Below are 15,681 nucleotides of genomic sequence, written 5' to 3'. Positions count from 1 at the left end.
TATGCCCGTCCACGTCCACGCAGACAGCGGCTGAAATGGCACGAAGAAGCCGCAAAGAAAGGCAGAATCAGCTCCGAGCTTCTCCTCCTGCGTTTTATCGGGGGGGAGGGCAGACTCCAAACTCCACGCTCAAGTACTAAGTACGCGATAACCAGCAAATTATTAACCTGAGGAGCGCACATTTGTTTTTTCTCCAGCTTTAATACAAAGTACGCGCTTCGACTGCGCGCGGCCATGTGATCGATTCATCGAAGAGATGGGATTAAGTTGATCGCTTCAAAATTGATCAAGGGAGGAGCGTTTTAGGTGGCCGCATGTCCCGAATTAGCTTTGTCGCTTTGTTTCGGTTTACTAGAGGAAATTACAGCGTCTCAAGCGGCCTGAAAATGAAAAAAGTGAAGTAAATGTCAGCTGAGCGTCACTCAATACGCGATTGATGTTTCCATCAGTGTGATTTAAGGTCTCTGTGTGACCTTGAGGGGTAGAATGTCAGGGCAATTAGCTTCTATTTAAATTATTACATTATGTTAGATGTTTACATTAAATCACTCATTTTCACATTGGACACGATCAAACTTATCGAAATAAAAAGGCTTTATGCGCATCAATATGATCATTATTGATTACATATAAAATCACATCCTAGAGAATCAATGCTCTAATAATGAGACAAACAAGGCACTTATTCCAGCATGAATTCAAGATTCAGGAAATGACAGAAAGAGTGTGGATAATAATAATATAAAATAATATTAGTTTGCATTTTACATTCATTTGGTAAAATAATGGTGCAGACCAGAACACAAAGCAAGGAAGTTCTCAAAGCTCGCTGTACAGTGCTAATACTAAGCGTGAATATTTGTACTTTCCATCACTGCAATCAGACATAACGCAACAGGAAAACAGGAAAGGTGAATTTAACTCGGCAGCCAGTAGATGTCAGTGTTTGTCATCTATCCTCTCATTTGCTCGTAATGCAATAAGGAAACTTGAGGCATTACCACAGTCCTTCCTGTCAAATAATAAGTTGCTATTTGCTCGCGTGTTGTCATGTTGTACGGTGTTGTGCTTTTCCCTAATGTGTTATGTGGCGTGGACCAGATGACAGGCCCCGCCTCTTGACAGTCAGCCGGTCCACGGCAGCTGCGTTGGATCAGCTGACTGAGCCAGCCAGCATAAGAACTGTGCTCTCCAGTCGTTCCTGAACCCACCTGTGTGTTTCACAACCATCGCCCTCATCCTTCCACTTGAATGAATCAACCTTCGATGCCCCTTTCATATTCATATCATATAATATATATCATAAAGTGCACAGTGACAAAAGTTAAGAACCACATTTATTCAGATAGATATTTACAACTTTTCATGATCACTTATTTACAATAATTAGGAGAAGACATGAAACCAAAGTATAATCTCATGATCCAGGGTATGTAGAAGTAGAAATCACAAATATGGCACTGAGTGGTAAGAAAAAGTGTTATCAGCAACAATCATATCAAGCTAAGGGTGGGGGGGGGGGGGGGAATAATCTGGCTTTGTATTTATGAGGATGTTCAGCTGAGTTCATCAAGGCTGCAAGAATGTACTGCAAAAAGAAAAGCTGAGTAGCGCTCTGCAGGTTTACGCTGCATAACTTAACATGCCTGATCAGTTTTAATAAAAGGTTACCAATGGAATTATACACGAGACTAATAATTTTAACGTTTCATTTGACATAATGGTGGTGAAAGAGTGCGTGCTCCGCTTTCAAGCACTGCATGTCTGCAAACTATACATCTTTTTTAAAGTTCAGGTAAGTAGCCGCTTGTATCCTAATTTTCCAGTGAAAACGCTCAAAATCAAAAACAAGATCAAAAACAGAAAAAAGAACAACAACAACATCAACAACACAATCAACAAAGCCATTGTGTCAATTAGGCAGTTCTCAACCAAGAACCACAATGGACATAATCATAAGCGAGGGGAAATGCATGAAGGGTAATATACAGTCAGATCAGGTAATACACGAGGAACGGCACGGCACCTACGATGTGCAGAAACACTTTCAGTCAAAGGTGATTTTGGTCAAATTGTCTGACGTCATGGAGCAACATGAAATTGCAAATGCAGTATGCAAGGTTTAAGGAAAAGTGCTCCCTCTAGCGGCTGCTGCTGGACCTACTCTTTACATGATTAAAGTGCTTAAGGCTGAGCTTTGATTTAGATATTTAGATGCCACATTTTCTGGTTTCCTCCAGTATTTTTTTTTTTTTACTCTGCAAGAATTCTTTACATCATCCAACATATCCGCCATGATGCTACATTTCTCTATTCAGCTCAGCCCCATAAAAACTTCGCTCACAAAATGTATTTGTATTCCAACACGAGCATGGAAATAAATCTTTAGTTGGTTTCCGTAGCTTTAAATAGATCGCATGAAACAAAGTGCTGACCAGCCAACGCACTCTACACTGGTGACTATTTTACACATATTTTAAAATACTTAACATAAATGAAATAGATTTAGGACAGGCAAAAGTTCTACCAACAGAGAATAGGCATGCGGTGCATTTCCAGAATCACTTTTATCTTTGTCCACAACCCTTACGTGCAGTGTTAAAAAGCTGCAGCTGCGAGACATAAATAACCAATGACCTCGTCTGAATGATAAAGCCTCAAATCTACTACTCTTTGTCCCGGTTACGAGTTACGAGGCTCTGCCTGTCAGCGCCTCACTTACAGGCTTACGAACGAATAATCTGAAATGGGACTACCATCCAGCTGCTTATACTACAAAGAAATTGCATTGCGTTTGTTTTTATCTGTGCTGTATGAGAGCGTCAAGACATTTTAAAAAGGTCTTGCGTCATTCTAAAAACCCAGAAATCCGTATAAATGCCCTATTTACATACGGCTGAGACTCTGGCTTCTGAACACTTCCTGCTGATTAACCTATTTCCTTTCATTGCTGGTGTTGAAACTGCAGAGACCTATAAAAAAAAAAAAAAGAATTTCAGTGCAAACACAAACCACAAGAAAGAATCACCAGAATGACTGAATACAAATATAAACATTTACATACTGTACGTATAATAGTGCTTACCGGGTACATCCTTCTTGAATTTGAACGTTCTGTGGAATTCTTAGGTAAACAAACTGTACAAAGACAAGAAGGAAGTTCAGGAACAGATTGTACAAAGTCAAGACACAAAATGCTCAGTTATATAACTAGAATGTGGCTTGGCTTACAAGGCTGTGCTTAAGATAGAGTGGGAACTTCTCCCACAATGTCATCCACTTGCACCACAATGTTGTTCTAAAAAAACGTTGGAGTGGGTGGAGCGTTTACTCTTAAGTCACGGTCATTTTCTCACAATGAACACCTTCCACGTATAACATGGACAACATTCTGGCATGCTGACATTTGCTCATCAGGAGATGGTAGTAAATCAAAGCCCTCGGACGTCTTCCTCAATGTGAAACTGTGTATGAACGGACAGACGTTTCCGCCTACCAACTCTCTCTCACGGCTTCGATGTCGCTCACAAGATTCTGTGCAAGACAGATGCCAAAGATCTAAAATGAATGAAAAAAAAATAAAAAAACACGTTATTAAAAATGAATTAGAAAAGGCCAGAGATCAACCACGGTGAAGGACGCAGCTCGCCTCGATCCTCACCTGGAGCAATGCTATCCCGATAAAGATGCCAGCCACTACTGTCAGGTTATCTTGAAGCCACTTCTCAAACTGAGGGACACACCCTTTGATGTAGATAAAGGTCCGCTGCTCAGAGTCCTGACAAATTATAAAAGCAGCAATTCAAACCGCCGTCGTGTTTGATCGACGATCCCTTTAAATGTTTTTCATCTTAAGAACTTTATTGTGCACTCGACAGCAAAGTAATTTTTAATGGTAGCACAAGATTCACCGTTTCACATAGATTCCCTCAGAATAAAACCCCTGTGATCTAATGTTAGCACACACACACACACACACGCGCGCACATGGATGATTTATGTACGAAGGACCTTCAACGGAAACAAGACCGCAAGGGCTTTTTTGAAATGCTCCTCTTAGACAGGATGTTTGACTTTATTTGTACTGTAATACATGCTACTGTGTGCTAAGTGTGACTGTACTTGTACTCTAACATTCTATCTAATAAATATATTCATCATCATCACACACGCACACACACACACACACACGCACACACACACCCACACACACCCACACACGCTTCTTAGCACACACTCAGCTCACTGTTTTTCTGCCCTGACTCTTGTTAAAACAAATTCTCCCTGGCACTTTCCTCATATTGTAAATCAAGAAAACAAACAGCCTCTCTCTGTCTCTCTCATTATCCCACTAAGCACTAAGGTCATAGCTAATGATGGGGGGGGAGGGGTTCCAATTCCGAGTGCATTGCTGCAGTGTGAGTAATGCCGCACGGCACAAAGTGCCGATGGGAAGCCAGCTGCTGCATTTTGAAGAAAAAGGGCTCGAGAAGCTTACTGAAAGAGGGATATTGTGTCGAGGGTGGAGTACATAATGACGTCACATAGCCCCCCCCCCCCGCCAAAAAAAAGAAAACTGTCTGGTGCAAAATAATGGCGAGCAACTCCAACTCTTAATGCTGTTCTACATTTTCCGATAAGGGCCTTTAGAATTTAGTGACTCACCGTTTTTGCCCGGATGTCGTAGCCACACTGAGTGTTGATCACATCCTCCTGTGAAGAAAACAGGGTTCATGCTTTAATAATGAGTGCTTAAAATAGTTTTAAAAAAATGAATAATTGGCTTGTATTTTGTGTAACTTTTACAGGACAGAATGTCCAATGTTGAGAAATTTTTCTGACAAAAAAAGGGGCGTGGCCACGAGAATGCTTCCTCTTCTTACTCTCAGAGAGTCTGACCAAACCCGAACGGTGACGCCTGGATGTCCTGTTCATGATAGCTGGCAGCTCTGGCAAGCCTTCTGGAGGACTGAGATAACCAATCTGACACCGGGGGGGAGGGCCTTCACAATTTCCCCTTCAATATGCTAGATTAGGCAACTTGTACCCAGTGGCGTGTGCATTAACGCGAGTAAGTGGGTTAGAAAGACTGAAATGCGGAGAGTTTTTTGGGACGACATACGGCTGGATCTTTGGTGCAGCAGGAGAAGGGCACTCCACATTTCTCGCGACTCGGGTTGGAATCAGTGCAGTTGAAGTAGATGTTCAAATCCCAGTCATCAGCTCCAAAAGCGCCGCAACACTCCCACTAAAGAGTGTTAAACAGACACAAAGCGCTCGCATGAAGGTCGACCATGACCGACAGAAATGAACAATCGGGATTTCAAAAACCACACTGTGTGGAGATCAGTTCGGAGAATGTAAGAAACACAGTGCTCACATATTCCTGAGTGAAATCTATCAGGTTCTGCAGATCAATGTCGTCTCTGTAGGCCCGAATGTTATTGTTAATAAAAAGGTTGAGCTGGTCCTTGATCCAGTCTTTGAAGACAAAGGCCAGGACCCCTGCCGTCAGCTCCAGGAAGAAGATGATACCCAGGAACACGGAGAACTGAAATATAGAGACATGAACAGTTATGAGGATTTACAGAAAAATGTTACGAGACCACAGAAGATTGAAAAAAAAAAAAAAATGTTTTCTTCTTCAAAATATGTTTCATGCAGGAACGTACAAACTTGAGCAGGAAAGAGTTTTCGCGCAGCGCTCCAATGCAACCAGCAAAGCCAAGGATGAACATGACGCCACCCACCACCAAGAAGAGCCAGACTGGGTCAAACCCCCCCAGGTCTGTGATGGATGAGATGTTGGACAGGACTCCCTGGCGAGACAAAGTCAATTAGTCCACTTTCTCTACGAGGTTTTTCAAGCAGAAGTAAAGCTGATCGATCATCTGTACAGGAAGTGCTTTATGTTTCCATGACCTTAGTGCACATTCTGGCTCGGATTCAACTTGAACGAGACAATTACTTGATTGTACATCATTTTGGAAAATACTCATTCCTCAATGCCGATTCCCATTTTCTGCAGGGGGGGTCAAATGAGAAGATTAATTCCACATGTGTGCATGTTGAATGCGAGGCTGGCGTTAGCACCTAACTTAGCAACAACTGAAATCTAGCTCAATCATCAATATGTTTTTTTATTTCACCCACAAAATAAGTTACCGTACATTTTATAGAAGAAAAGAAAAACAGTGAAAAAAGTAAACGTGTTTTGTGGGAAGGATTGTGGCCGAATTATTTGTTGGCAGGAGGACTTACTTGAGCCTCTACTGCTCTTCGCCACAACAGAGCCTGGCAAATAGCCCCCCCCCCTCGTAAAAACAGAAAACTGCTGTTTTTATAGTTTTACTTGCGTGCGGATTAACAACATTTTATTTCAAAAGGTTTAGGTGCCGTGGATAGAGCCAGGCCAACTGTTTCCCCATTTCCTATGTCTGTACTGAAATCACTGTCTGCTAGTTCAGGCTTCGAACACATGAGCAAGGCATCAGTCATCTCAGTGAACTGTTTGCACAAAGGAATATTCCCACAATTTAACGAGCATAATCTCTAAAACAGTAATATCCACGATAATACATGAAGGATGGAAAAAAATGCATCTTATTCTTTAAAAGCTGTCCGAGGGTGCACATGCAGTAAATTAATCTGTGAAATGCATCGCATCCTTCCTTCTGTCCATTGTTCAGAGGGACGTCCCACCGGACGGCAGGACATTCCTTTCAGAGTCAGCAAAAAAAAAAAAAAAAAAAACACACAGCTGGCATTTCATGCAGACAGTTGGTTATGAATGGCAGCAAAAACTCACCTTCTCGCTCCACGCCCACAAGCCAACGGCGAGAAAGGCCACTCCGAGGAACTGGAAGACAAAAGAGGAGAGATACCAGGATCAGCCTGCTGTGACCGCCGCGTGGAGTCGTCACACACAGAAGCACACACAGAAGCACACACACGCAAACCACGGGGAGATGTTCCTGGCAGCGCTCCTTCACTGAATAGTCCTCATTGCTGCAGTATCAGGAGGAGAGGAGACTCCCACATGAGAAAGTATCTGTTGACAGCCTGTGGTTCATAACTATATCTGTGAATATATATAAAATATATATAGAAGCTTTTTTTCACTGGCAGATGGGTGATTCACATTTTTCATGACTTTTTACATGATATGTGCTAAACTATTCGTGAATCAATACTTCACAATGATTAAGGCCCTGTTGTGAAAACCGCAGCTTATACTTTTGCTTTGCTTTTATTTTTTTTAACCAAGCACCTGGACCGTTTATTGTGGAACTACACGCGCATATGCTGAAACTGTAAACATAAGAGGCTCGACGCTGTACATTCCACACTACACATCCACTGGAATACTCTCTCATGGTCGCCTGACTTTATATCCCACGGAGGATCTCTGGTGGGACTGAAAGAAGTCAGTTGGAGCACATAAAGTCAGGAATATTACAGCAGTGGAGGAATGGGCTAAGATTCCCCAGGCGAGGTAGTGTTTGGATGTGCAATAAACGCTCATATTCAACGTGTAATAATTTTACTTCCAGCTGTAATTGAAACGACTACAGGATAAAATATGCCTTAATTACCCCCCCCCCCCCCCCCACACACACACACACACACACACACACACACACACACTGCTTCGATGCTGTGTCTGCATTTAAACAAAAAGTGTGTTGATGACAGCAAGTGCAGAGGAGAAGCGATCCAGTCCATCCATGCATCCTATTACAAGGCTTGACCCCCCCCCCCCCCCAAAAAAAAACCCCACTTTCCAGGAATTGAACGTCAAGCCTTGTTGTTGGACAAAAACATGAACGCACCAGCGCGTCCAGCGTGACGTCACAAGCAGCCAAACAAGGGGACTTACCCAGAATATAATGTTGAAGCCGAAAATGAAGTACTTGATGCAGCAGCTCACTTCATGAGCCTTGAAATGCTTCCCTGACATCATTTTGGACGGAATCACATCGACGGTCCCGTTTGGTCAAAACCTTTTTTGTTTTCTATTTTTCCGTGGCTCGATAAACGCGCCGCCGTCAGTCGTTGAAGCGGCTGGAGATCGCCGCCGCCATCCTGTAGTTTCCCCTGATAAAAGGCGCAGAAGCTGCTGATCCGTTTTTATTTGAATGCTACAGCCCTGCAGCGCATTCATTTACTATATGGATCTGCAGAGGTCAAAATATATCCACGGGAATCAATCGCTAATCAGATTGAAGCGGACGCGACGGACCTCTACTTGAGCCGTAATGGAGGGATGGCTGTTATTTGAGTGGCGTGCGTGCTGTCCAATGACGGTCTTCAATGCTTGAATGAAGGCGGGACTTCCTCCAGCAGAGACGGTGCCCTCATGTGACCATGAAATAGGAAATACTAGACTAGACAATAATCTCGTAGAAAATTATTATTAGCTTTATTTAAAAAACTTTAAAAGAAGGTAGTGACTGTTAATATTAATTTAACTGAATCACATTTGTGGATCTCTATTCTTTAATATATGTATATATATATTAAAAGTAAATATAATTAAAATAAAAGGGCACCTTGCACCACTGACTGAGAATAACATATTGGTGTATGGATTAAATCATGATCTTGTGTGTGTGATTGTAAAATAAGACCATTGATTCATGGGAATATTGGCTTAGTTTATTGCATAACATACAGTACAAGCATTGTAATATACTGTATTTCAAACATTTGTTTACAAAATAGGATAAATTATGTAATAAATACTGTGCAGTTTGTCTGTATTGGCAATGCAGGCAGAAGAAAAAAAAATATCAAGGCAATCATTGTAATCATGAAAGCCCATTAAAAAAAGTAACTCAATATAATTAGATTTTAAGTAGAACTCACGCTGAGATAAAAATACAATTGTTGAGAGAAACACTAAACAGACATCTGAGGATGCTTTAGTGGCACATCTTCATAAAAATAACCTGCTATCATGGATCTGGTGCGTGACTCAATGGGATTTGAAGACTGTTATGTCATGTTGTTAATGCTATCAATTTACCTGAAAATGACATACACAATTTTTGGCAATACAAAAGGTAGCAATCATGTAGCATTTAAACTCTGTGTTTCAATTTGGGCTGAACATTTAGAAAAATAGAAAACATTTTGGATTCCCACAAAAATAGCAGTTGTTTACAGCTGTACGACGTACCCCCCCCCCCCCCCCCCCCCCCAAAACAAAACAAAAACAAACAAATAAAACCTATGGTGTCTAGTATTTATGCTATAAACTTCCCTTTTATATTCAACATACACACACCTGTAAAATAAACACTGATGAATTAAATTCGTCTGATGTACTTAAAATATGAATACTTAAAAATTACATCAAGTCTGATGTAATAAAAATCACTATCCCAAAACTTAACTGTTACAATTTAAACCTTATTTCCACATGCTGTTGAATTCCCTTACTAGACTCTATACCCTTTTCATACGTTTCAAATACATTGCAAAAGAACACAATGCACATTCGTTTGTTGTCCATTATCCTGGTTGATTAAGGCCTTTTATGTAGTTTTCATACCAGAAAGTCTAAATTGACTGCGCATGGAGCGAATCACCCTGAAGAGACATTTAGAGTTGATGCATCGCTAATATGTAAATGCTACACATTAACAAAGTAAATAGTTGTAATTATGTTCAGAAATGAACAAAATGCACCAACAGCTTTCACTCATGCTTCCATTTGTGCAAAATATATAATTACTTCATTGAATATTCATTCATATTTCAATACATTCTTGCTTCTTTGGGTTTTGGTCAATATCAAAGGGTACCTTATTTAATTCAGTAATATTTCAGTATTGAAAATAAGTATAAACAAAATATATACAAGACTATATAGTAACACATTCTCATATACAGTACTAGCTCGTACACTAATAATCATGTAACATACATAACAGAAAGTTTTTGTTTTGTATGTTTTAAATTAGAATGTCCATTAACCCCGAGTATAAACTATTATGTATTTAAAAACACATAAGGCTTCATGAGAAATATCTTTGGGTAACAGTTATATATATCGGTCGACGGATGCTGAGGATGGAACTGCCAGGTAACAGGGCTAGAGGTCGACCCAGGAGAAGATACATGGATGTAGTGAGGGAGGACATGAGAGTGGCTGGTGTTGGGGAGGCCGATGCAAAGGACAGGGTGAAGTGGAGAACATTGATTTGCAATGGCGACCCCTCACTGGACAAGCCAAAAGTACAGGAGTAGTTATTTTGGTAACAGTTCTCCAACATCAGCTTTGTGATTCATTGGAAACGTCAATTTGGCTAAGCAACAAAATATGAAGTTTTAATACTTCAATCATAATCACAGTAAATCAATCCAGTGCTTTATTGAGTATAAACATCATTTCAGAATGGCCAGATTGCATCTATGAGATCTACGCTTATAACATGCATTATAACAAAGTGTTCCGAGTTGCTATAAAATCTTCAGTCTTCTCTTTAAGGAAGCTTGAAATACATAATACTTCAAAGGTAGACTATACAAAGCCTGAGCAGTAATAGTGTAAAGGTTTTTTGTGGCGACCACATTGTGCTATATCGCGTATCAAAAGTCAACTTGACCAGGTGCAAAAAAATATGAGAAATCTTCTCGGTTGCCATGTCTGTGCATCGCCACATCCACCACTCATGTCATGGCGTTCTTGTCGCCTGGCTGAGTACACTCTGTCGTGAGGTTCTGTAGCACAGCCGGAGGAGCAACGGATTCAAGTCACCTTGATGGCAGACTTCTTGTGGACGCAGAGCAGGGAAACGTAAGGAACACCAATGAAGGCCCACTTCTCGTTGGGCCAGAACATGATGACGGGTCCTCGCTCCGGGGCCTCGGTGGCGACGTCAAAGTACGCAAAGCAAACGCATCCCAAGTAGGAAGCCAGACAAATGAGGATGTGCCTGGAAGAGGGAGAGCGGTTAGAAAGAACCAGCCCATCTGAGAAACAAAATATGAAATAGTCCATTGATCGTAGGGTTCGCTGTAATGCCTCAAATTACGACGACAAATTCAACATATTTCATAATTAAGTTAACAGATTCTGATTTCTAGTATTTCACAAATATGTATTTAAAAAAAGAAATCTTGATTCTAGTGCAGGAATGATTCCTTTGTGGATCAAAGTCCAGACCTTCCAGGAAATGTTTTGAAACAGGAGCGAACGATCCCACCTCCCGGCAGATATTTTGTTTTTGCATTTCAGCTTTAAAGAATAATCACTTTATCGACACATCGGTGTATAAATGGCCCCTAAAAGACGACCTTATAATCGTCTCCAAACCATACCGCCCCTCTTCTGACATGTGTTTAAATTTACCAAGCACAGTGCAAGTAGGGGAAGTTGACAGACGACCACATTTCACAGAATATCCTGTCGCTGATCCAGCAAAGCAGAGCCAGTGTCCACCAGATCCCCGAGACCAGGCCCAACTTGAACACTCGTGGGTTTTCACACCTGCAAAACCAAACAAAGAAATCCGAATAGGAACAAAACCATGAAGGGAAAAACAATGCATTTTTTCAATTCAATTCTTACACTGTTTTCAGGCTTTTTTTGCACTAGATTATCTCATTTTCACCCACGAGTCGCCATCGTTGCCTGCTGTTCAGGACTGAGCAGTTATCCTGGCGCTTTGACATTGAATGTATTGATTTCACTGGTTGCGCTGTCCACACTATTGAATGCTCCAGATATTTGCATGTTTTTAAATCCCAAACTAAAAAGTTCATACTAGTATTTAATTGTATGCTACCCACGGGTTTATTGTAAGATGAAGTGGTCACACTGTAGAAAGGCAAACAACACCTCTATGAGGAAACATCCACAAGCCAGGGCCAGAGGAATTCTCTCCCACTTCCAGAACAAAAACCAGCAGCCTGTATTGACGACTAACACGCGCAGTAATGTCAAGAACTGCTAACAGGCTGAACAATAGATGACTGAGCTGAACGTCCGACGGTGGCGACCGGGGGTGGGAAACGGAAAGAGCGGAGCAGCGCCACATTACTGTGATGAAAGAATACTGCAGAGGCACAAACACGCACACAGAAATCCTCTCGAGTGACTTGTGTGTTTTCAGGAACATGCTCTGGCATAACATCCAATAATTAGCTGAACAGACGACGCGCCATTAGACAATGTAAGAACGCAAGGTCAAAGGTCACATGTCGATGTAGCGTAGACTGCAGAGGCTACACCCTGACTAGTGTTTAGTAACGAAGACAGTCCTCAAGTCTTCCCATATTTTACAACATAGGATTTATTTTTCAAAAGCCTCCATTATAAGTAAATGGGAAAATCCAGATTTATTTTTTTATCCAGACAGGTATCCGGATTACTCTCAAAATTTTATGGGACCTAAGTTAGACCAAGACCCATCTTCAGATTTATTTTTTCATCAAGAGCCACCCAGCAGTTTTACTGTAATCCTGCAAACAAACAAACACGGTTTAAAACATGACCTCCTCGGCGGAGGTGTGATAAACGTGTCACTGACCTTTTAAGCTCAGTAATGAGAAGTGCCGTGCAGGGGATGCCCAAAGTCATTAACGACAATGAGTTGACCACCGGTTTCACAAACGCCAGTCCAGTGGTGATCCCTGACAAGATGCCGATGACCAACTTGAACCTTGCTCTACATTAAAAGGCAAACGTTAGTCAGAATAACAGAGTGTTGGGCCGCACGGAGCGCAATGAGAAACGCACAGAGAAAATGGCTCTATGAATCACGCACTAACAATCGGATAATGAATTATTAGCATTTCAAGCGACTTGCTAAAGTGAAACAGCAGCCATGACAACTCTGATGGTAGAAAGAGAAGTAAAGGCATGTGATGCAGCTTTTTCTAGCGTCAGCTATCTCAGACAGGCCTATTATTAAACAGGCAGTCGTAGCAGTGGGTAAGTTACACAAACAAATACTGTACGTCCACAGGAAATACTAGATTCATGTGGTATTTGCTTGACTCCAGAAATGAGAGTTTAAATTGAAAATGACTAGCTGGCATAAAACCTGCGTACACAAAGCTCATGGCGACACGAATGCCTTTATTCAATCACACACACCAGTTTGTGCAGTTATTCTGATTCAGCATCGTACTGGTCAACATACCGATCCCTCCTGAACATCCTGGGTAGATATCTCTTAGGAAACCACATGGCGATGGCACACATGAGCACCCACAAGATGGCCAGCTCATCCAGCATCTGGCCAAGGAAGCTTAGGGTGGCGTGGAAATAGGTCGAGCCGATGCCTTAAATACAAAGAAGCAGAGAAAAGGAAGAAAAAAAAATATGACGAGGGTGGACAATTTGTTTTTACAAGCTACAAACCCCGGGCAGCCAAAAGTGTGTTTCCTCAAGCATACAGCCAATGTGTTCCTGATTCCATTGATCAAATGTGAAAAGTATCCAAAACAACGACGTGCAAATAGAAAGTTGAACATTTTCCTTCTAATTGAAGTCATTTTGAACAAAAATAAATTTGAGGACCGAGCTGACAATCTCTTCAGTAACTCAGATTACAGCACTGATAAATGGACACCACTTTAAAAAAAACAGCCATGATAGAATTAGAAAGAATATTATTGTGTGTGTCGGAAGCCGATGTCAGTATTAATGTGAAATATTTTTTTTTAGACCGTGGAGGGAAGGATGAGTTAGTGCCCGTATGTTATCGCAGTCCAACAGACCCTCTATTATCAGTCGTCTGTTTGCTCTGCAGGAGATTCCTTCTAAACCTCTTATCCTAAAAGCGACTCTGCATCCGAAGTCTTTCCACCACAACCTCTCAATGCATGTTCTAATTACCTACTTAGAGAGCTGGACGATTTTTCTACAAAATATACCAACTAAAACTTGTCTCCAGCTTCTAAAATGTAAATTAAGTCAGTTTTTGTTTTTTCATTAGCATCTTAGTGTTGCTTTATAGCATATAACATAAAAATAACATAATGATGGTGGCTCTTATTCAACATAACAACCCATATCTATGTGCAACTGAATGTTGGTTTACAATTTAGAACAAAGTCGTTATCTCCTTGTGTCAAAGGTCACCCTACTACAAACAGTGAGAGGGGAAAGCATGTAACCCCCCCCCCCCCCCGCAGCAGCTGTTTTTTTTCCTCAACCTTCAGATACTAATAATGGAGTCAAAGCTCCTGTGTGATACAAGACACGCCCGTACAAAGAGAGGAGGTTGCTTTCATTTCCCTTCTGGTGTGATGACTCTGGTTTGGAGGACAGATTGTTTTAGCAGGGCTAACTAAGGGACAAAACATAAATCAATCACTAGTTTACATCCAAACCAATCTCAAAGTCCTTCAGTGAAGCTCATTCCCATCGGGTACAAATGCTATGCAGCAAGGTCACCTGCCGGGAACGCAGTGTAGCCTGTCGGGGTTATCTCTGCTGACAACGCACACCGAGTGTTTTCGTAAACAGCAGTATGGGAACAATATACAGTTACGCCATTTGAAACTGAAAATCAAATGAACCTTTAGGCTATATGGTGATTCATTTCACCAATGAATACGCCTCGTCGAGGGTGCAACGATTCAGGATCGCGTGAAGCTTTAAATGAGGACGCGGTCAGGCCGCGTCGTCGTGTTGTCGTCGTTGTTGGAAACTACTTATACAAGTGTGTAACTCATACACTGTTTCTAGTTAAGTCTGCAATTACAGAATTTTCCTTCCTTGTGACCTGCAGATTATTCTCTGTAAATCAATGACATAATGGTTTAGAATAAAAACAAACACAACTGCTTTTCATCTCATACACTATTCAACAAATTGATCAGTATTTCTTTTAATGATGACAGAGAATACTGGAAGAAGTATTTCAAATAGCAATGCTAAAGTTAGAAATCTATTTAATGTTCTGCAGACTTCCATTTCAGTTCCAGCAGGAGTGTATTTTTCTCTCTTGATAAATCACACTCATGTTTAAATGAGTTTGTTTCTCTGAGGATCACACAGTAAGGTCATTCCAGCCAACTTACCAACCACAACTAGGAGAATCCATATGAGGTAAATCCCACTGTTGAAATGTGTTGCATATTGTCGGAACAAGCACATTAATATGGGCGGCAAAACAAAAAACAAAATGTTGCTGATCTGAAATGATAAACAAAGAAAGCCATGAGGGGGAAAAATAAAGAAATGGAAAAATCCTGTAAGTCAGTGACAACGTAACCTGATGCTAGCAGTGAACAAGTCGGAAAGCAGCCAAACTGCTGAAAGTCAGTGCAACTTAAAGCTAGCTGTAGGCTAACAACAACACAAAAGAACAACAAAGTCGGATCAGCTGTGGTCGAGCTGCGACTGGAAACAAAACTGTATTGTTAAAAAAATAAAAAATAATAATAAATTCTTCAACCGACCGTATTGTAAAATTCAGCGATGCTGGGGTATATTATGTAATTTCCTTCACACCAATCCACGTCGGAGCTACCAGCTTGGAACTGGTCCCAAAAAATCAGATTAACGTTGCTCATGTCTGGACAAGTTCTCTCGGCTGGACAAAAACAAAGTCAACGCGGCGTCTCGGCTCGATGTTCACGGGTTAGCTTCGGAGACTCGACGCGTCTTGCACACCCGACAATGTAATGTTGTACATAAATCATGGTTGAGCCGCATCG

The 15,681-nt window shown here is 41.3% G+C and overlaps 2 protein-coding genes across 2 annotated transcripts; both read right to left on the bottom strand.

The window, feature by feature from the left end:
- Nucleotides 1-3,492: 3,492 nt before the first annotated feature.
- Nucleotides 3,493-7,963, bottom strand: LOC137912874 (tetraspanin-5). Its single transcript, XM_068757008.1, has 8 exons — nt 7,880-7,963; nt 6,809-6,859; nt 5,673-5,819; nt 5,381-5,551; nt 5,123-5,248; nt 4,666-4,713; nt 3,662-3,778; nt 3,493-3,558 (listed from the first exon to the last, which is right to left on the bottom strand). The coding sequence occupies exons 1-8, from the start codon at nt 7,961-7,963 to the stop codon at nt 3,493-3,495; spliced, it is 810 nt and encodes a 269-aa protein (XP_068613109.1).
- A 2,499-nt stretch (nt 7,964-10,462) lies between these two features.
- Nucleotides 10,463-15,537, bottom strand: LOC137912886 (alkaline ceramidase 2-like). The gene is made up of 6 exons (XM_068757021.1): nt 15,424-15,537; nt 15,043-15,157; nt 13,155-13,296; nt 12,540-12,677; nt 11,360-11,497; nt 10,463-10,943 (listed from the first exon to the last, which is right to left on the bottom strand). The coding sequence occupies exons 1-6, from the start codon at nt 15,535-15,537 to the stop codon at nt 10,757-10,759; spliced, it is 834 nt and encodes a 277-aa protein (XP_068613122.1). The 3' UTR covers nt 10,463-10,756.
- Nucleotides 15,538-15,681: the final 144 nt, after the last annotated feature.

This window comes from Brachionichthys hirsutus, unplaced genomic scaffold (assembly GCF_040956055.1).
Source record: "Brachionichthys hirsutus isolate HB-005 unplaced genomic scaffold, CSIRO-AGI_Bhir_v1 contig_248, whole genome shotgun sequence".
Classification (NCBI taxonomy): Eukaryota; Metazoa; Chordata; class Actinopteri; order Lophiiformes; family Brachionichthyidae; genus Brachionichthys; species Brachionichthys hirsutus.
Note: the sequence above shows the minus strand (reverse complement) of the source record. Positions and strands in the feature narration are given on the sequence as shown.